This window comes from Diplotaxodon limnothrissa, linkage group LG4 (genome assembly GCF_057381915.1).
Source record: "Diplotaxodon limnothrissa isolate DT_005_m linkage group LG4, D_limnothrissa_male_GT1.1, whole genome shotgun sequence".
Classification (NCBI taxonomy): domain Eukaryota; kingdom Metazoa; phylum Chordata; class Actinopteri; order Cichliformes; family Cichlidae; genus Diplotaxodon; species Diplotaxodon limnothrissa.
The window spans coordinates 10715328-10736668 of NC_140599.1; the positions used below are offsets into that span (position 1 = coordinate 10715328).

Consider the following 21341-nt stretch of genomic DNA (forward strand, 5'->3'; position numbering starts at 1 on the left):
GGCATATATTTCCTCTTTGTTCGCTGTTTTATTTGTGGGAAGTGAAGTTAGTCAAGCTTTAGTTGCCTTTTTTGCTCTTTGTTGAAGTTCCTGGGAGCTGATAATATGTAGCTCCCCGCATCAGCTAGCATGCTAACAAAATGGGACGAGAACAGCGCTGAAGCTGTCCGTTGAGCCGGATGCTTCACGTGAGAGCGGGTATGCTAGTAGCGTGTCTCCTCAGGAGATCTGTGCTTTTATCGGGACTACGGCGGCCGGGAGTCCAGCGGAGGTATTTCTGTGCGGCGCAGAGTGTCCTCCAGGACACATTGCAGCAGGAGGCAGACATGATCCGAAGCCGGGGGCAGATCCGTCGGGTCCTCTGCGTGGCCGAGAAAAATGATGCTGCTAAGGGGATCTCTGAAATTATGTCCAGCGGCAGGGCCAGGAGGGTCAGTCACATCCCCTCTCACACACTCACCTCAGACAGACAAATCTACCAGGCTAATGTGTCAACTCTCTATCAGTTCCAAAATGTGTAGCACTGGTAAAAAGTCTTGAGCCACCTATCATTTCTTTATATTTTGCTAAGTAAACATACACAAACATACATGGAAATACAGTATATAAGGCATTTTTTATTCTGTTCTCTCTCAGGATGATCCCACACTGCTTCAATAATGTTGAGGTCTGGGCTCTTGGGAGGCCAATCCATGACTGATGTTCCATTGTGTGTGTGTTTTTTTTTCTATCCAGGAACGCTTTTACTGCATTAGCAGTGTGTTTGGGAATATTGTCATGCTGAAAATGAAGCTGTTGCCAATTGGACATTTTCAGAGATAGTACAGTTAGAGTGGATCAAATCTAATCCATCCAATTCTGTATTTATAATTTCCCTAACATTACTGACTGAAATGAAATCCCAAACCATGGCACCGTGTCTTACAGATAGCTGTAGACAGGCTGATTTCCTCTGTACATGCTGAAGAGATTTGAGTAAGAAGTTTCAAGTTTGGGTTTGTTTACTTCCTTAAGAATGGCTTTATGACAGGCACCTTTCTACAACCCTGGGATATGTTATTGTTGTGAGTAACAACTGTGATATATCAGGGTTTCTCCTGGCTAAAAACAGGCCTTTGGGAGGATGAACACTCACAGAAGCACAACTGGTCCCACATATAGCTGGACCAGCAGTGAGATTGTGTTACTTGTTTCTGTGAATTTGTCTGTTATTTTTGGTCATTTGATAAACAAAGATGTATTTTAAACTCGAGTAAATTAAACTCCATTTAAATAATATGTGCAGGGAAAAGGTATATATATATATATATATATATATATATATATATATATATATATATATATATATATACACACACACACAAAATAACAAGATCTCTGACAGACACATTTGTATTGTGTAGCTTACATAAATATGGTGAGCAAAATAAGAAACGCCTGTACAGTTTGACTTGTCAACCATACCGATTTCTCCATCTATACATCTGACAATACAACAACAAATCTTTGGTTGCTCCAGCACTCATTGTCTTGTTTTTTTATTTTAGAGGGAAGGAATGTCGAAGTTTAATAAAATCTATGAGTATGAATATCATCTCTTTGGGCAAGTAAGGAAAATTTCATACATTTACCTAAATGTCTGTTCTTTGGCGTTTCGCTTTGTGTCTGATTTTTGTCCCTGTGCTTCCTTCACCAGAATGTGACTGTCTCAATGACATCAGTATCAGGGCATTTACTGGGTCTGGAGTTTAAAGCTCCATTTCAGAAATGGTAAGTTTAAAAATTTTGTTTTTTGGGGGTATAAAGCATCAAACACGCTAACAGAAAAAGCTTATTGTTTTTTATCCTTTCCTCTCCAAAGGCACAGCTGCAATCCGGTGCTGCTGTTTGATGCAGAAGTAGAGAAATATTGTCCGGATAATATGTTACAGATTAAGGTAGGCTCATTAACTGTCCTCCTAATAATAGGAAACATCTACTGAAATAAATGATTATTTTGTATTTCAGTTCAAAGTTTACTGTTTATTAAGTCAACTGCTATAACATTCTTCCTCTCCTCACTTTCCTTTTCTCTGTCCTTTTTTTCTTACATAGCGAACGCTAGAGAAGGAGGTGAGGCTGTGCCAGGCCTTGGTCATCTGGACTGATTGTGATAGAGAGGGAGAAAACATTGGCTTCGAAATCATAGATGTTTGCAAAGCAGGTATAGCAGAAGTCTGGATGTTTTTGTTGACTGTGTAAGGCCTCAGAAGTTCAGGCTTCATGTGAAAAACCTGCTGCTAAAAACATCTCCTCTGTCTGCATTTTGTTTTCTTTCAGTGAAGCCAAATTTACAAGTCTTTCGGGCAAAGTTTTCTGAGATCACGCCCAACTCAATCCGAAGAGCCTGTGAGACTCTAACAGAGCCTGATGCTAACGTCAGCGATGCAGTTGATGTCCGCCAGGAGCTGGACTTGCGTATAGGTAAGACAGCACTCGCTCTTAAGCACATGGAAGGCTTTGTGGGGATAATGGATTGGGTCAAAGGTCAGTGATTCAACAAATGTCTGATGCATCCTTCATAGGTGCATCTTTTACTCGATTCCAGACACTTCGCCTGCAGAAGATCTTCCCAGAGTCCCTGGCCAATCAGCTGATCTCATACGGCAGCTGTCAGTTTCCCACTCTGGGTTTTGTGGTGGAGCGCTTCAAAGCCATCCAGGCATTCATACCCGAGACTTTCTATAAGATCAAAGGTTTGTCCGTGCACACACCCCAATACTCAGCAGAAATTCAGTGATTTGGGTTTTAAAAGGATATTCACCTCTCTCCTTCGTGTCTCTCTTTGCCTCAGTGATCCACGAGGTGGAGGAGGATTGTGTGGAGTTTAACTGGAAACGAAACCGCCTCTTCAATCACACAGCTTGTCTAGTGCTCTACCAGATCTGCATGGAGGTATGTGCCTGCATTTTTTTATGTTGAATATCCTACACTTTGTTCCTTCAGTGATTAAAAACTCATGAGCTGTTCGTGAAATAGTCACGACCTCTGATCTGTTGCTTTTATGGGTTTGTTTTAGTTGTTATTCTATGTGAGACTGTAGCTGCTGTGATTTTTCTGTGTGTTTATACAGCCATGAGTGTTTTGTGTTGTTATATTTTGGTTTGGGGTTTTTTTTTGCTTATTGATGAGAGAACAAAGTTGTCATCTGGCTCTATGACTCTCATCGAGACACGTGTATTGTTTACTGTCGAGCCCAGTAATTAACACTTCATTCTCACTGTTGCCCACAGAGAGAAATGTGAGAATCGGAAGAAAAACTTAAGTCAGAGAGACTCAGCAATGTTTGTCTCTGTGCGCTGGGTTTAGTCTGCAGTTCTTTAGAGTATTGGAGGATAACAAGTCAAACTGTAGATGTGATGAACTTATTCTAGTGGGGCAATGAGAGCCTGATTCTGGTTAGAGAAGGCCAGCAAGGAAGTTCCTGCATTATACCTTAAAAGTGCACACTATCTTTTTATAGTAACATGGTGAGACGGCTCACATGTAGTTCCAAAACCAAAGAGTTCAGCATTCAGTTGTGTGGTCCATTTATGGCTCCACTAAGCTTTCTTTTATTTTCTTTTTTTAAATTTGTTCCCCCGTGTTGGCAGAGAAAAACTGTTAATAGACTTTAAAATGTGTCCTGAGGAGACAAACAGAAGTTCACATTTCCTGTTTGCATTCACAGCTTTTCACCAAAACAGACTACAGGTGCTGAAACAATTTCCTTCCTCACTTAACATTTGTGTTCCTTTTTCTGCTTTCAATTTGAAAATCTGTATTATTTACACCTCACACTCAAGATTGAGATGGTCTTTGATTAGGTAGGCATCTCACATTATCAAGCACTACAGGTCCTGTTACTACTAAATTAAACTATCCATTGTGGGGGGTCATTGTCGCCATTCAAGAAGCTTTTCAATGCACAAAAACCCCACACCACTTGGGCCAGAATAGCTGGTGTTTATTTCAGCTGTTGCAAACAGATAAGTAACATCAATAATATTTTTGAGGATGCTAAATCTAACCAACAGCAGAAAGTAAAAGAGTGAAAAGTACAATCCAAGGTTAGTATCCACCTTGAAAGGCACCATGGACATGTACCAACTGTGTGTGAGGTTAGCGCATCTCTATGCTTCTCCTGCTGCTGTTAGGACACCACAGTAAGTTTCAAGTGTTTTCAACCTGCACAAATAAAATGATATAAAAGCCGCGTGTGAAAAGAGAATATCACTTCATTCATTTCCAGGATCCCATAGCAACAGTCACCTCAGTAACCAGCAAACCTAAGAGTAAATGGAGGCCACTGCCTTTGGACACTGTGGTAAGAATAAAAAGCCAAACAGCTGCACATAAATGTAAAACACACAGCAACTTTAAAAAAAAAGATTTTGTCTTGCTGCTTTGGTCCACTGCAAATAGTCTTCTTCATTTGTCTGGCCTACAGGAACTGGAGAAACTGGCTTCACGGAAGCTCAGAATAAGTGCCAAAGAGACCATGAAAATTGCAGAAAAGCTCTATACTCAGGGGTGAGTGTGTGAATCTTTTAGTCGAAAGCATTTTATGTGATGTGAAAACTGCTTTCCAGAGAATAAACTAATGTCTCGATGTCTGAACTTATTTCACTCTTAAGCCTGATGTGTGAGAGTGTCTGTGGGTTCAATGAAACATACAAGTCCATTTAGATGTTTTCTTAGTTTTATACACAAAGAACGTCCACTCTGGAGGTTCGGCAATCAGTGATTTTACATTTCCAGAGCGTTCCTACATCGTGAATCATGCGTCCTTTTCTTTGTTCTTTTTTTTTCTTCTTCTGCTCAGGTTCATCAGCTATCCCCGCACAGAGACCAACATTTTTCCAGCAAACTTGGCTCTTACCCCACTGGTGGAGCAGCAGGCTCACAGCCCGGTGTGGGGGGCATTCGCCCAGCGAGTGCTTGACCAGCCGGGGGGACCCAACCCAAGACAGGGCAAGAACTCTGACCAAGCCCACCCTCCCATACATCCCACCAAGTTCACTAACACACTGCAGGTAGCTTGGTGTGATCAATAACAGGGATTTTTTTTTTTTTTTTTCATTTCTATTGTTTCAATTTTATGAACAGAAAACAACCACAGAATCTGAGAAGATAATTACAATAAACACTGCTTGTTGTCTCTTTGTGTTCTTCCCAGGGCAATGAAGGACGTGTGTATGAGTTCATTGTTCGCCATTTCTTAGCTTGTGTATCCCAGGATGCTTTGGGACAGGAGACTGTGGTTGATATAGATATCGCTCAGGAGAAGTTCTCCGTCTCGGGACTCATGATCATTGCAAGGAACTACCTGGATGTTTACCCCTATGACAGGTGGAGCACAAAGGTACAGTGTGGGTGTTTAGACTGACCAAACTTTACCAGTTTTGCTCTAAACCCACTTAACCAGCTCAAATAGTGACTGAAACATTCTTGGCATTCATTACACATCTCTACGTTATTGCTTTTTGTGGACAACATATTCAAATGTGCTCTACAGGTGATTCCAGTGTATGAACAAGGCTCTCAGTTCCAGCCCTCTGCTATTGAGATGGTGGATGGACAGACGAGTCCTCCGCAGCTGCTCACTGAAGCCGACCTCATATCGCTTATGGAGAAGCACGGCATTGGTATATAATTGACGCACAAAGTCAGAAATTCTGTTTTTTTGTGGGTTGTTAGGTTTGTTTGTTTGTTAGTTAGTTTTGTGTATTTGTCGACTTGTCACTAGTCCATAAATACTTTAAATGATGAATATATGTAATGTGTGGTTTTTCACAGGATGAGAGATTTAAAGACCCAGTACATAAAGTGTCAGTTTAAAATATTATATTTACAAGACCAGCTCACTGTCATGTGATTTAATGGAAGAAATGTTTCATTATAAAATATGTTGTTAGTTTTTGATCATTTAGTGAATTAAATATCATAGTTTAAATTAAATATTACCTTTAAAGTGTGATCTCTATAAAGAGATTCATGATTATATTGACTCAGGTCAATAGTATTCGGCAAATGAGGGAATATTACATTTTACCCCCACTTTGTTGAATTGGGGCCTCGGACAATTAAGGCAAAAGAAAGTCCAACTTGGTCCAACCCAACTAACAAGTTGTACCTAATAAAGTGTCTAGTGAGTGTATGTGGATATTTTTTGTGTGTTGATCTGGTTTAATAAAAGCAGCTCCACCTACTAACACGTGCTTCTCTCAGTATAGACCTTCTTTGCTCCGTACTCACAGTTTGGTGTCTAATGTGAGTGTTACTATGCTAACTGTTCACATTACAGGTACAGATGCAACCCACGCTGATCACATTGAGACTATAAAGAGTCGCATGTATGTGGGCTTGACAGCTGACCAGAGGTTTACGCCTGGAGAGCTGGGCATGGGGCTGGTGGAGGGTATGTGCACGCACGCTCGCACTCAATGTAAAGCTCGGTCACTCAGTTAAGCTGTGTACATATCAATGTGTGCGTGTTTGTGTGTGCGTGCAGGTTATAACTCCATGGGCTATGAGATGTCAAAACCGAACCTGCGTGCTGAATTGGAAGCAGACCTCAAGCTGGTGTCAGAAGGCCGAAAGGACAAACAGAGCGTGCTGCAGCATCACATCCAGAAATACAAGACCGTCTTCATTGAGTCTGTCAGGAAAGCGAAGAAGTTAGTTGCATTTACCTTGTAGTTTACACGTGTGTATGTCTGCATCCTCAATATTAAAACTAGTGCGTAACCTTTCCTGCTATCGCTGCATCCTGCTGGTAAGAAGTCGTATGTCTGCTGTTCCCTCAGGTTAGATGAAGCGCTGTCTCCCTATCTCGGTGCAGCTCACGAGATCCCTGAAGCAGAGCAGCAGGACATGGAGATCCCGCTGCCGGTGAGGAAGTGCCCTAACTGTGGTCGGGACATGGTGCTGAAGAAGAAGAGAGAGGGAAACAGGTGAGACGATGGAAACAACGGAAGCTGTAAAAAAGAAGGATGCGTTCTTCCAACCTTCCTCAGCAGGCAGTAGAGATGTATTTGTTAAAAATACACCGATTGGGCAAAAAAAGAAACTCACACCTTCTAATATTTTGGTCCTTACCTTTGGTAAAAGCACACATGCGCTGTGGCATCTCCCAGTGTGGGAAAGTTGGACTGTTATATAAAGTCTTCTCAACACATCCCAAAGATTCTCACTGGGGTTAAAGTCTGGACTCCGTGGTGTGTGAAAATGGTGTGTCATTCTCCCTGAGCTGAACTATCACAGTTTGAGCCTGATGAGTTCTGGCATTGCCATCTTTAATGTGCCACCAAGGGGCATACTAATGGAAAAAGATTGAACTTGACCAGCTCAAGGAACCTCAGATCCTAACACTGCCACCACAGTCCTGTGTGGTAGGAACTTCATGTGATTCACTTTTTACCTGACGCACCCATCACATCTTACTTTTATTTTTTTAGTTACATTTATTCATTTTGATTATTTTTTGGGGGGGGGGAGGTTTCTACCATCGTAGCGGACATAAACGCTTTTTGCACCCTCGCTGCACTCTGACCTCTCAGCTGCTCTCTGTCTCCTCCTGCAGTAAATACCTGTCGTGTGTGGGCTTCCCAGCCTGTAAAACAGCAGTGTGGTTTCCCGACGTGGTGCTCGAGGTCAGCAGAGATGAAAGCACATGTCCTACCTGTCAGCCACACCCCATTCATATGTGAGTATTGATTTGTATTAATCTGGACAGTATTAAAGCCTCATAGGAGTGCTTGATAAGTTACCAAACTGAAATGTCCTAAATAAAGTAAGGCTAGCTTACTGGGATCAAGGGTTGAGTAATGCTGTGACAATGCTGATCTGTCTCTTCCTCAAAGACTCAAGTTTGCAATTTGCTTTGTAGTACAAAAAGATTATTTGTATTTTCCCTTTAAAATAAATAAAATAACTAAAATAAAATGTCCAAAAGTTGATTCTTGGACGATCGTGGCTCAAGAATTGGGAGTTCACCTTGTAATCGGAAGGTTGCCGGTTAGAGCCCCGGCTTGGACAGTCCCAGTCGTTGTGTCCTTGGGCAAGACACTTCACCCGTTGCCTACTGGTGGTGGTCAGAGGGCCCGGTGGCGCCAGTGTTCGGCAGCCTCGCCTCTCTCAGTGCGCCCCAGGGGGGCTGTGGCTACAATGTAGCTTGCCATCACCAGTGTGTGAATGGGTGGATGACTGAAAATGTAAAGCGCCCTTAGCCCATAGGGACTAGTAAAGCGCTATACAAATACAGGCCATTTACCATTCTGTTAATCTGGACGTAGCGTTTTCAGTGGGAGAAACGTTTCGTCACTCATCCAAGTGACTTCTTCAGTCTCAGCTGACTGCAGGTTTCCCCAATCTTATCAACAGTACATTCGCATAATGACTGAAGCTAGCACCACTGAAGGAACAATAGGTCAGTTCCTTCATCATAATTATGCAAATTCTCATGACCATTGATCAACAACCACTGATCAAAGCTCACTGATCAAAGACCACTGATCAATGGCTGTGAGTACCGTTCACAGAGAGTTGGGGAATGGCTGCAATCACAGCATTGTAAGATGGTGAAAGATGTACCCTTAGGTCCCCTCCTTGATTCAAAGATGTTCTTTCCCTTTTCACGTAAACGGCCTCCTTGACTCCGCGCTCAAACCAGCGTTCCTCCCTGTCCAAGATGTGAACATCCTCATCACTGAAAGAGTCCACTGGCCTGCAGGTGTAAATAGACTGCAGAGTCCTGGCCTGACGAGGTAGCTCTTCTGTGTTGTGCCATGTGCTTCGCCAGAGGTTTCCCTGATGTATAAATCCTGGCAATCCTCCTGGCACTTAACAGCGTACACTATGCGTTTTGGGGGGTTTAAAAGCCACAGAGACACAGTTTAGAATGGATTCTGAATAAATGAATACATTTTTAAACATCCATTTTCTTTCTTCTGTATTTTCCTGTATTTATTTTGATATTTTCATCAGTTTTTGCATATGGTTTTTATTGAGCCATATTATTTGACTGTGTCATTAACACTCCAGCTGAAGAATAATTACACCTTAAATACAGACTCACAGAGCTGTAAGCGTGGCTGAAGAGTCTTCACACACATGTCCTCGTTGTTCACTGTGTCCTTCTGGCTCTGTGTGTTTCATTAGGCTCATTTAAACTGTGCACAGTAGATTTGTAGTGCTACTCAGTTTTTATGCAAATGTCCTCTGATGCAATGTGAGTGACAAATAGGTAAGAAGCATTCGTATTTACGACTGTCCTGCACTAAAGGAGTTGGGATTGTTTTCCTCTGCAATCCACTGCTGTCCAGCCAGAGCAGTGATCGCACATTATGTGGTCAGTGCTGTAGATAAACGGCCTTCACAAGAGGCCAAAGAGTGCCTCCTACTTGGTGTGTGTGTGTGTGTGTGTGTGTGTGTGTGTGTGTGTGTGTGTGTGTGTGTGTGTGTGTGTGTGTCTAATGCTTGTAGTCTTTAAGGTCTTTCAGGAAGTGTAACACTAACTCTCTGCTCTAACCAGAAGAGCGGAAGGTACCCTAAGCAGTAATAAGTACGTTGGAAAAACAGCTGACAGACTGGTTTTTGTGTTGTTTTTTTTCTTCTCCTGTTTTTTTGACAGCCTACTAATGTTGACAGTCACAGCTTTAACATGAAGTGCTCTTTTTGTTTCACTTCCTGCTTGTCACATGAACCCAGGAGAAATATATTAGTTTACTAATTATATTTCTGAAGTCCTCAGCACTGAAGACACATCCCCAAAAATAGATAACCAGCAAATGTCAAGTTTGGTACTGTTAGAATAAGAGTGGACTTTAACTGCAGCAGTCTTGTCCTGCATGATTACTGATTACTTATTGTACTGAGATACATCTATCTCAGCCTAACTGACCACTGTTATGTATCAAAGTTCAAATGCTGATTTAAAGAGCAGCGACCTTCCCTGCAACGGTCACACAATACAGTACAACGCAGAAAAAAATCTGAATATGTACAGAACAAAAACATGTAGACTCTTAATAACATATAACATGTAAAGTATGTACTCTGGCCTCAGATTTCCAAAAGACTCTTACAGTTACAAAACTGTTTTAGGATTCGGTAAACGTCCCCTAGCGTCACGCAGAAAAGAGTCTCAACCTAAATCATCTCCCTAAATCATGCCTGCTGATTTAGACTTTTGTCAGGGTCTGTGCTACAGGGGGCCACATAACCTATTCACACTTGCACTTATGCTGGTGCATTATGTGTTAATTACCCTGTGTTAGTGACCTGCTGTTATAGTCGATAGAAATGCAGGGGCTTTTTTCTTTCCTGTCCCCCCCACCTCTCTTTGTTTTGGTCAGTTTTGTTTTTTTGTCAGGGACAAAATTTTTCACTTCTGTTTTTCCACTTCTTTGTACATTTCCTCACGTCCATTCTTTTAGGAATTTACTGACATGTGTGAGTCATTATATATCTATTATTGGCATTATTAGCATCAATATAAGTACAATGGTTGTTATTCTCTCACTGATAAATTCAAAAACTGCTGCAACAAAGGGTAGCTGGAAATGTACAGGAGGAACTGTTACTGAACAGACCAGTCAGTGCAGATGCACGCTGTGTCACCACGACGTGTTGCATTTCTAGGGAGGTACACATCAGGCATACGGTTAAAGTGTAGATTTTCAGAGAGGTTTGCGTGTATGACGTAGCTATGGTGTAGATTTCCCAGTAACACGCTATCTTCCAGCTTAACAGTGGAAATACCAAAGAACCATATGCTGTAAAGTATTTGCACTGATGTTCTGTTGTTTTCTCTTTGCTGCACTACTCAGATCCTCCTGAGCTGCTCTCGAGCTATATAAAAATGTTTTACAATTCCAGCCTCATGACTTAGACTTACAAGCTAACTGGACACCAGAGGCCCGGTGTGAGAAACGCTCCACTATTTAATAAAAATCAAGTTTGAAGAGGAACTAAATCAGTTAACCAGACTTTAAGCAGTTTTTGCTCAGGAGAGTCTGTAGAGTCTGCTAATCAGCAGGTCGGTGCTCAACCCCCGGCTCCTCCAGTCCACATGCGGAAGTGTGCTTGGACAAGATAATGAACTCCAAAGTGCATTGAACAAACCTTGTGTGACTAGGTGAATGAGGCTTCTAGGAAAAGGTGCTTTGAGTGCTCAGATAATATAGAAAAGCACCGTATAAGTACCAGTCTGTAAGCAGACTGTACTACAGGTAGATGTATCTCAGCTCAGTTAGTGACATGTGGCCTTTGCAGACTTTGACAGTTAGATGAATTGTTCTGCATGTGCTGACTTACACAATGAAATAGTTTGAACATATTTTAGAAGTCAAAACTACTCAACTGATAGAAGGTGATCAGTTTTAATCACAAAGACGTATTCAACCAGTAACTGGTCAAACTCTGGACACTCGGTCATTTGCAGAAATGTGCAGAAACATTTGCAATGCTTCACGTCTCTCTGTTAGAGTGCTCACACGCTGTGCTCAGTGATGCTTTTTAATCAGCAACTGCTTCATGGCTTTCCTGTTGTCTTTAACTCATTTAAATTGCTCCATATAATCCAGCTCTGAGGTCTCCATCAGACCTGGACGATCATTTCGGTTTCGGTTTCTCACTGAAATTAACACGTTCTCGAATCATGCAGGAGCAGTCCAGCTTTCTGCATGTGTTTGAGTGTTGTGTTTTTGGTAACTGGCACCTGTAACTGGTGTTGAATGTTCTTTCATCACAGGCATAAGGCACAGTAACATGATTAAGCCAGAGCCCTTATGTTCACGTGTTGTTTTGCTAACTATATTTCAGAACGCATGATTTTTGAAGGTGCTTTGTACTTGACTGATTTAGGGAGGGATGTCTAAGTTATGAGTGCTTTTGTAAAAGATTCGTCCTCTCAGCACAACAGAGACTTAACTCACACATTAACTGAAAAAAAACATGTATTTATTTATTTTTTCAGTGGTCACGTCAGTGCTAAACGCCCTCCGTGCCTTATGCTACCCTCTCAGGCAAACAAACAGCGACGGCCCTGACGCTCTCGAGAAATTTCTCCAAATCTTGTTTACACAAGTAGGCGTTAACCCTACGAGCACGTGGCTCAGCTCAGTCCAAATATAGGGCACGCTCACTCGCAGTGAGCCAAAGTGCTCCACACCAGCATCTGTTACCATGGCAACCAATCTGGTGGCGAGCTCAAAGTTGAGCTCCAGCCCTCTCTCCAGAACAATGTCAGCGATGTAGTTTTTTGTTTTTTTTAAAATCAGATATCACTGTGCAGCTTGTTGGATAACTTCATATGCTGATAAATGCAGATGTGCGCAGGAGTAGACTGTTGCTTGGTGCTACCGCCTCACTTGTTGCCACGGCAACTTGCCCTGTTTTACCAACTTTTCTTATGTACAGATTTTTGAAAAAGCCACTTTATGGTGGACTGTTTGTCCTCAGTGCTTCACAGAGTTTTCTATGAGAATATATATTTTATTACATTTCAGTCATAAGTCATGGTGTATACTCCTGAGTTACTGGTAATTTCAGTTACCTACAGCCACTAAAATTGACAGAGGGTGACAGAAAATGTCACTGCATGGAATTAAACTTCTATATGATATGCCTTTGGTTCACTGATAAATCGTCTCTGTGGATCAAATTTAATTACGCCAGTGAAGCACATATTAATCAAATGTCCATGCAGAAGCGCAAAAGTGACTCACACGTCGTTACCACTGAGCCAATTATATCATGTTGGAAACCCTGTACCTTAAGACATCCAGATGTGTGTGGGGGTTTTAAGCGTTTCCTTCTAATGTCTTTTAGTCACAGCCGAGCACAGAACAACAGAATGAACCTCATTGTCAGTGGAAATATTTAAGTAATTAGGATTCATCTTCTAGAGTTTATTCATATCTCTACATACTTTATGCCAAACAATGATGATCGTCATTCTGCATCAAAGGGGTGGATTAGCAAGCTGATAGATCCATTCATGGGGCCATGCTGGAGTGTCAAATACATGTTGGTATTGGCACAAATATTGACCAATAATAATTAATAGAAAACATTTTTTTAGAAAAAAGTGCAGAAAGCAAAGCTTGGGTTTTTTGTTTTTTAGAAATTTGTCATCATTGATGTCTTAGCTTCATGGTGTTTCTGCAGCACATGTGCAGATCCACAAGAGTGTGGTGAACTGGAGCCTGTCAGCGACAGAGCGAGAGGCAGGGTCACGAGTCAGTCGGACTATCTGAAGAAAACTCACACAGGTGCAGGGAGAAGATCCCAATCCAGAAAGGTCCCAACCAGTCAGCGCCACCAGCCTTCTGCCCTCCTCTGCCGTAATATAACTATTTATGTCAAGAATGTGTTTAAGAATCTTTTCTGCAATAACGTTATGCAGGAGGATTTTTTTTAACAGTGAACTGTGAAATCTTAATACTCCACACCACAGCCATCACAATACCCACTTGACTTTTGTGGGTGGAAACAGTCGGCCTGCTGAACAAATAGTATAATAATTGAAATTACCTGAGGTATTTGATTCTGATTGTGTTGATTGTACTAAAATTGCCCACTCTGAATGAGTCAAGCAAGCTAAGAGGACTGAGCTTACCCGTAGCTTACTTGACTCATTTAGAGTGACTTACTCTCTTTGGATGTTAAATAAGTGATGGATTGCCACACAGCACAGCTCATTTATTAGATGTGCATACTGAGGTTGCCTCCTGTGTGTCCTCCCTTCTTCAGGTTGAAGTTCAAGTTCCGCAGGGGTAGCCTTCCTCCCATGATGCCTCTGGAGTTTGTCGGCTGCATCGGTGGCTGTGACGAGATCCTCCGAGAAGTGCTGGACCTGAAATATCTCAGACCAGGGGGAGGTGGTGGTGGTGCAGGAGTTGGAGGAGGGGGTGGAAGAGGAGATGACCCTCATCCTCCACCTCCAAGGCCACCCAGACCTGATCCGTCCAGAACCCGAATCTCTAATCCTCGCCATTCTCTCCCGCCTGTGCCCTCCTGGACCCCACAGCCGACGTCTCCACCAGGTGGCCGCAGTATGAGTATAAACGCCAGCAGTGACGCGATCGTGTGCAACTGTGGTCAGGATGCACTCCTCCTGACTGTGCGCAAAGACGGCCCTAATCAAGGCCGGCAGTTTTACAAGTGCAACGCCGGGAGCTGCAACTTCTTTCTTTGGGCAGATCAACCAAGTCAGCAGGGGGCGCCACAGAATCGAGGGCTGCCACCGCCAGCACCGAGGACTTCCCAGCCTCCTAGGCCATCTCTGGGATTCAGAAACACATCTGAAGGAAGCAGAGGGCAGGAAGCGGGTGCACCAGGACATTTGGAACAGGTGATGTGCAACTGCAACGAGGCAGCCGTGACGCGAACGGTGCAGAAGGACGGTCCAAACAAGGGTCGCATGTTCCACACCTGTGGGAAGCCAAGAGAGCAGCAGTGTGGCTTCTTTCAGTGGGCTGATGAGAACGTACCTCCACCAGGTGGGGCTCTCACACACAAATCCTCCTCTGAGCTCCTAATCATAATCCAATGTCAGACCACATACCTCCAACAGGGCTGAAAATTCCCTCTACACATGCACGAGCTGTGTCACTGTTATCTCTTACTTCAATTCAATATGCATTTGTGAAGATATGATGCACATTACACACAAAACAGTGAAGAATGCTTCCTAAAATTCCTGGATCCATACACAGTGACTCATAGTCATCAGTCACTTACACATGAGTTAGGCCCCGCCTCTGATAAAAATGCAAATCTTTCCACAACCTTTTGAGTCATTCGTTTAACAAACAGGCAGACAGAAAAAACAAACAGTCTGAACCAATCACGTAACTTCTTTGGCTCAGGTAGTGAAAAGGAAAAGTATGTAATTAGTTAGATTACTTTGTTAAATGGGCATAAAATTAATTCTCATCTTTATTTCCTTTAACAAGTATGGACAAACACATTCCTGGCAGGACAAATAGTTGAACAAGTGTTTCTAGCAGCTGCTTGATTTTCAGGGAAATCTCGTCACAAACTTCCTAACAGAACTGCTTTATTGTTACAACGTATGGAGTCACCAGCTCTATTGAGGTCATTGCTATTGAGCCTGGGCTTTGACGTGGATGCGCTGCGGATATACTGCCTTTGTATTGGCTTCACCTGAAACACATATTATGCGTAGGAACGAGTGAGTCACAAGGACAACATGAGGATGAGCTCATTTTCAGATTGTGTTTTGCCTTCACTGTGAACCTTTATCAACAAGTTGGTCTCATATGGATAGCATCTACAAACTACACGTATCTTTTTTCCAAAACATAAATACAGCCTAAAAATAGAAAACTAGTTTGACTTATGTTTTGGAAGCTGATCTTCGCAGCGCATAGACACTGATCTTATACTGGTGTACCCACTTTCACTGGGTTAAGTCACATGGTTGACATTGGCAGATGTTTGTAAACAACAAATTCAAAATGTCTCTAATATGACCATATTACGAGACAAATGTTAGAGCCTGACTGATTCATCTGCAGGCTGATATTAACTATGCACTATTATGTCGTTCTTGACAATTATAACAGTCAATAAATGTAAATTAAAGAAATAAAGACGAGGCAGGAGAAGCACCCTTCAGCCACGTTATTAGTGTTGACGTTGCACAGTTTGTCGACCACGTGCACTTTGCAAATCCACTTGCAGTTTCTTAAACTGCTTGTTATCTTAGGTACCTCAACAGTGTATTGAATAACTACACATAACAAATGTCAGGGATCTCTCTTTGTGTTTGGTGTGGCTAAAAAGTAATATCAGCCAAAATATCAGATGATTAAGTAACCAAAATATCGGTATCGATATTAAAAATCCTATATTGATCGGGCTCTAATACTTGTAAATAAATACAGAAGTGTTTTTTTAATAACCTTGGCTCTGTAGATGCCCACATGAACCAATTAAAGCTTTATCTGTAATAACTGAAGCAGTGTGGTTTGATTAAGCATAGTCACCCTTCAAAACACACCGTTATTATCAGGTCCAAATTTCTTTATTCATACTGCAGCGAGAGTTCACATGTGATAAGAAAGTAACACACAGCGAAACATTATCAACAACAAATCATAAAACTGATGCAAGAAGTGATAATGTATACTAATAAAGTATGGACCAATAAAGTATTGACAGGATACTTAGGGAAATCCAGTCGGTGTTCTTTATTGTTACACGCCATCAAAACTTGGCATGAAGACTTTTAGTTTACCAGCTGAAATTTTTTAATCTTCATCTTAATCTTAATTATCTGGTCTTATCTGTCTAGGATAAAAAGGATGGGCATAGTTTTCAGGTCTCAGATTGAACCCAGAGTCAAAGTGCATTCATTAAACCTGTAGTGCTTCTACTGGCCAGCAGGGACTGACTCATTCGGTGGCAGAAGGAAGTCTGAGTACAGAAGTAGATGGAAAAACTGCCAAACTGCTCACTTGATCTACAAAATTTCCTGGATGCGCTCTGTCACATTCCAGTGACTACGTCCACCTTTTATATTCTTCGTGGACATATTCAGGTTTTCAGACCAACAATACAAGACTTTCTAATAGATTCTCTGAAAAGATGAGTCATCTCAGTAAAAGCAAGCGTACTTGACATTATAAATGTATTATAGACAGGCATTTGCAGTGTATGCTATTGAGTTTTAGTGGACCTTGACTGCAGTGATTTGGCTGTAAAATTCTACGAAAGTTCTACAAAGCACATTATGTTTGTTTAAGAAAAAAAAGGATATTATGCTCACCATTTGATGGTAAAAAAGAAAGTACTGTCACGACTCACGAACACAGAGACCTTGAGGCATCAACATGACATGTACCTGCAGTCCCAACATGCTGAAAAAAATTCTTTGGTACTTTCTATGCTATAACTGGTAACTTTGACTCTTTTAACTCTGATCTCTGTTTCCCTGTGTCAGGTGGTTTTGGTGGTGGATTTTATAGTGATGGAGACGGCGGGAGGAAGGGAAGGAAGATGATGGGAGGTCCGAGTGCTAACAGACCCCCTGCTGCTAAGAAACCTCGCACCTGTGGCATCTGCCACATGCCAGGACACACCCGAGTCACCTGTCCTCAGCGATGACCGCTGTCTGTGACTGAAGCCACCCCATAATTGGGCAGAGTTAATGAAGTCTGTGACTTCAGTTTTAAATTTTAAACAACTTGGACTATACATAGAGTGGGGCATCTGCAAAGCAACTGGGTCAACAGGATAAGTGTGTGCAAAACAGAAAGTGTTCCACCCACATGTGTTGGCCAAACCAATACCAAAAGTGCCCAACAGCAGCATAAACTGCAGCTTTTCTTTTTGTTTTCACTCAGCACCGATGCCTCAGCTGTACTCAGATCAGTTCCAGATGAGCGACTCTTCTGTGGGGCTTGGGAGGACAAATAAGGTCAAGCTAATATTGAAGTGTAAAACAAACCAATCAGAACTGTACACGATCCATGTATGCTGGAGAGCACACATAAAATAAACTCTGAGACAAACGCTGAAGTGCTGAACTAGTTTTATTACTCGCGTTTGTAACCACAGCAACCTGAAAGCGCTTAGCAAGTTATTGAAAATTTGCTCACATGGCCTTGGATCAACCGATCCTCCACTCCACTGTCTTTTTCTGCTTTTTACAATCTCGAAATCCTAACTAAAATCCTGTATATTTCTGACTCAGGAGCAACGCCATCTCTGACAAATGAACTTCATTTTAAAAGACGGCGTGCATGCCGGTCAAGACTAATCGGCCAAATGTATTGATATCTGAATATTTTCATGTATCGATTTATGGAGGTGGAAGAAAAAGGCGGGGGAAAAAAATTGTTTTTACACTGCAAAGGTTGGACTGGTCATCTGATGTTCGCACTGATAAAAGTTAATAAACTCATTTTAACATTTTATAGTACATTGAATCTCTGCAGTCATGACAGAGGGAACTTTTGGTTTCGCTTGGAGTGTTCGGGGTTTTCCATTAGCTTTAGCTTTAGCTTTTATTTTGAGTCTGTTGTTTGCTTCTCTTTGTTCATTTACTTTTGGTTTTGAGTCTTAAACTTTCAGTCGGCCCTACTTTGGAAACGAAACAAAATTTATGACTAAGCAGAGCATGCATGAATGAAAACAGACTTGCTCTGGCCTGAAATACTCCGATGCATAAGTAAAGTAGGAATAGAGTCAACCAAATCTAAAAAAAGTTCCCCACAACATCTCTCAGTATGTAACTTTCATATCCAATAACACTTATGAAGCCATGCAAAATCTTTCCTTCATGAAGACTTTTACAGGTACATTAAAGGATCTCATAATTGTAATGAATGTGCTTTTTTTTTTTTTTTTTTTTTTACCCCCAATAATTTTGAGCCCGTGAAAGTGCACCTTTAATTTAATGCAGTCACATTCAGTTTGTACCAAGCACATTTTTCATTAATGATTATATAAATGACTACGTCTTTGCTTTTATATATTTCTGTTGCACTTGCTTCATGTTTGTGAGTTTTTTGTGTATTAATAAAATAAAATATAGTCTTTCTGTGTTAAAAAATAATTGTAACACAGAGGGAGTGCGAGCATATTTCATACAGTTATTTTTGATAATATAGCCATACTAAGGCCTGTAGCTCAGACTGTATGTTGCGTAATAGTCTGAAGGTAAGATTTGCATGACTTCTTTCAAATCACTCCGTGATTTTTCACGGGATGAACCGTAGTGTGCAAAAACACTCGAGTACACAGACGTAGTCAAAATTTCTCTGCAACTTTGCAATCTTTCCACCACAAGGCCCGACTACAGAAACGCACACCCATAGGCCTATTTAAAACCAAATGCTGAGCGTAAACAAGTTCTTTCTCCTAAAGTTGTGCAGTTTTGTGTTCCAGGGAAAAGTCTGACCGGTTCCGTCTTCCCATAAATGCCTTTTGCCTTTGTTCCCTTGAAATGCACCGTCTGCGGTCCCCTGCGGGTGTAGGACAGGAGAAATAAACCCGTGGATTCCCGGTACTGGGCTGTAAGTTACACTAATGTTTTTCGCTGGTCGTATTCCAGTGAAGCAGCCCTGATTTTACTGGCACGTTTGGTGACTCATATGTGACTCATAACATGTGGGTGGGAGCGAGCGCTGTGATCCGTCCTGCCGTGTTGTGTTTGCCGCTCCATCCCGACTCCCAAATCCGCTACAGTAGTATCCGGGCAGATAACGAGTCATGTGACCGCCGTATCTCTTCTCTGAATTGCAGGAATTACCTCCTACTTACGGGAAAAGAGGCGCATTTATCCCGTATTTCAGACTGATAGGTGTACTCTTCCCTATAGGACCATAAAGAACAGGCGGTCAGATCACCAGAGCTTTATGGACTTTACCGGAACTAAAACACCACAGCACTCTGTGCAAACTCACTGCTGGTTATTAAAGCGCCCGTGTGGAAATACTCACTGCACAAAATCAGATTAAAAGGGCACTCTGCCACTTTTACAAGTTCTTCTGCTCAAAAAACTCTGACAGAATAGCTTCAGTGAGGTCATCATTATATCATCAGGGGCATCTTGGCGTAGATTTAAATTTTTAAATTGTGTGTGCAGCTAAAAATTGAAAGTTTTTAAGGCACAGCCACTGACCAGGGAAGGAAGTAATAATTAAAACACTGAGTCATGGTAAAGATATTAATCTAATCACAATCTAGCTTTCATGCTCCCAGTCAATATAAACTGGGGTGACTGACTTTGGTTCTTATAATGATGGTGATCATGCAGTAGTTCTTAAATCAAAGGATGAGGATGTATATTCTCTGCTGTTTGGACCAGTAAATGATCTTTGTTTTAAGTAAACAGTGAGTACGGAATTAATTCTAAATGTTAAAACGTGTTAATATTTCTGTCACTCTTCATGTAACCATATAATCTGATAACCTTTCAGTTCTTAACAGTTTATTAATGCTTAATAAGGTCACTGTAAATTACTGCATTTCATACTCCTGCAAACTTCTCATAACCACTGTTCACAATCTCATCAGGTTGTTACAATATGTTACAGCTACTTTTTAAAATGCTTTCCATTGATGTTGTGTTAAATAAGTAAAGTGTGGCCAATTTCAGACGGGTTTTTTTATTATCTTTCAGGCACTCAAAACCTAAACACATTCCAGCATAACAGTGCTGTTATTTGTGAGTCTTCACTAAAATAACATGACAACAAAACTTTAAAATAATCATCTTTTATCATCACAACAAGTCACAGATTACTTGTTTAGTCTGCCTGACTCTGCTCAGATCAGCAGGTTGTTCTTTGTAGCTTTAGGTCCAAACACGTGGTGAACACAATCCAACACTCATAACACGGTGAAAGGTGTGTCTCTCATCTCGCCGTTATGTTTTCATTCTGCATTTTTAGCCGTTACAAATGCCGATACTGACATATCAGCAAATATCGTCTATAAATCAGCCCCGCCCAAATGCTGGATTAGCCTCGCCCTAAATGAGCAATAGAAACAAGCTGCAATAGGATGATTTCACATGTTTACAAGTTCTGGATCATTTCAAGCTTCTCTTGACTGAAAAATACACTTGACATTTTTAAATTGTCTGCTGTTAGTATGTTGTGCGTGTAAGGTAACAACATTCACATCTGTCCTGTGTTTTCACAGCAGTTTGTTGCTTCATATCTCGGAGGCTACATTTAAACATGCACACAACAGTGTCATTGGATTAACATGTTTATATAATCTCAAAACTGGGAGGTCAAAAGTCGACAAGTTCAGCTCATTCTTCATCCTTGAAGTGTTTGTCAACTCCTCCTGCTGTGTCATCATCATCATCATCATCATCATCCAGCTTTTCAGTTGTTGCCGTGGAAACAGTTGCCATGGCACCCAATGCGTAAGTGATGCAAGTGCTCCAGGTGCAGAGAGAGCGTGGACCACAGGCCGTGTGGATGAATTGTGTTTGTGTGGAGTTACAAAGAGTTTTTTTTTTCTTTTCTGTAAACTGATCCACACCAACCTCAATGAAAGACAGTAGGAATTTGGCTCTGGGCCCTTTTTCCACAATACTTGTGCCACCTTTATGAGCTGTTCTCACCTGGGGGCTGGGTGAATAGATGCTCAGGTATAAAGTTTGAAAAGTGCGTGAGATCACACTGTTAAACAACATCTTTTTTTTCTTTTTCCTTGATCGCATGAGCAGTTATTATTTAATCGCTGAGACCTTCATCTTAGTTATAGTCAGCTGTATTTCCAGCTCTCCTCTCTGCAGAGAGGTTGCTTAGCATTCAGGATGTAAAATT

General features: G+C 41.6%; 1 protein-coding gene across 2 annotated transcripts; it reads left to right on the forward strand.

Moving 5' to 3' along the window:
• The first annotated feature begins 200 nt into the window (after positions 1-200).
• top3a (DNA topoisomerase III alpha) lies at positions 201-17345 on the forward strand. 2 transcript variants are annotated; one of them, XM_085352159.1, is made up of 19 exons: positions 201-431; positions 1548-1607; positions 1697-1770; positions 1862-1937; positions 2095-2203; positions 2320-2463; positions 2565-2735; positions 2834-2934; positions 4271-4345; positions 4469-4551; positions 4844-5057; positions 5198-5383; positions 5537-5666; positions 6326-6439; positions 6533-6698; positions 6828-6974; positions 7604-7726; positions 13777-14525; positions 16994-17345. In XM_085352159.1, the coding sequence occupies exons 1-19, from the start codon at positions 201-203 to the stop codon at positions 17155-17157; spliced, it is 3117 nt and encodes a 1038-aa protein (XP_085208285.1). In that variant the 3' UTR covers positions 17158-17345. The 2 variants fall into 2 exon arrangements, with proteins under 2 accessions (XP_085208285.1, XP_085208284.1); XM_085352158.1 differs by having other exon boundaries at positions 4844-5054.
• Positions 17346-21341: the final 3996 nt, after the last annotated feature.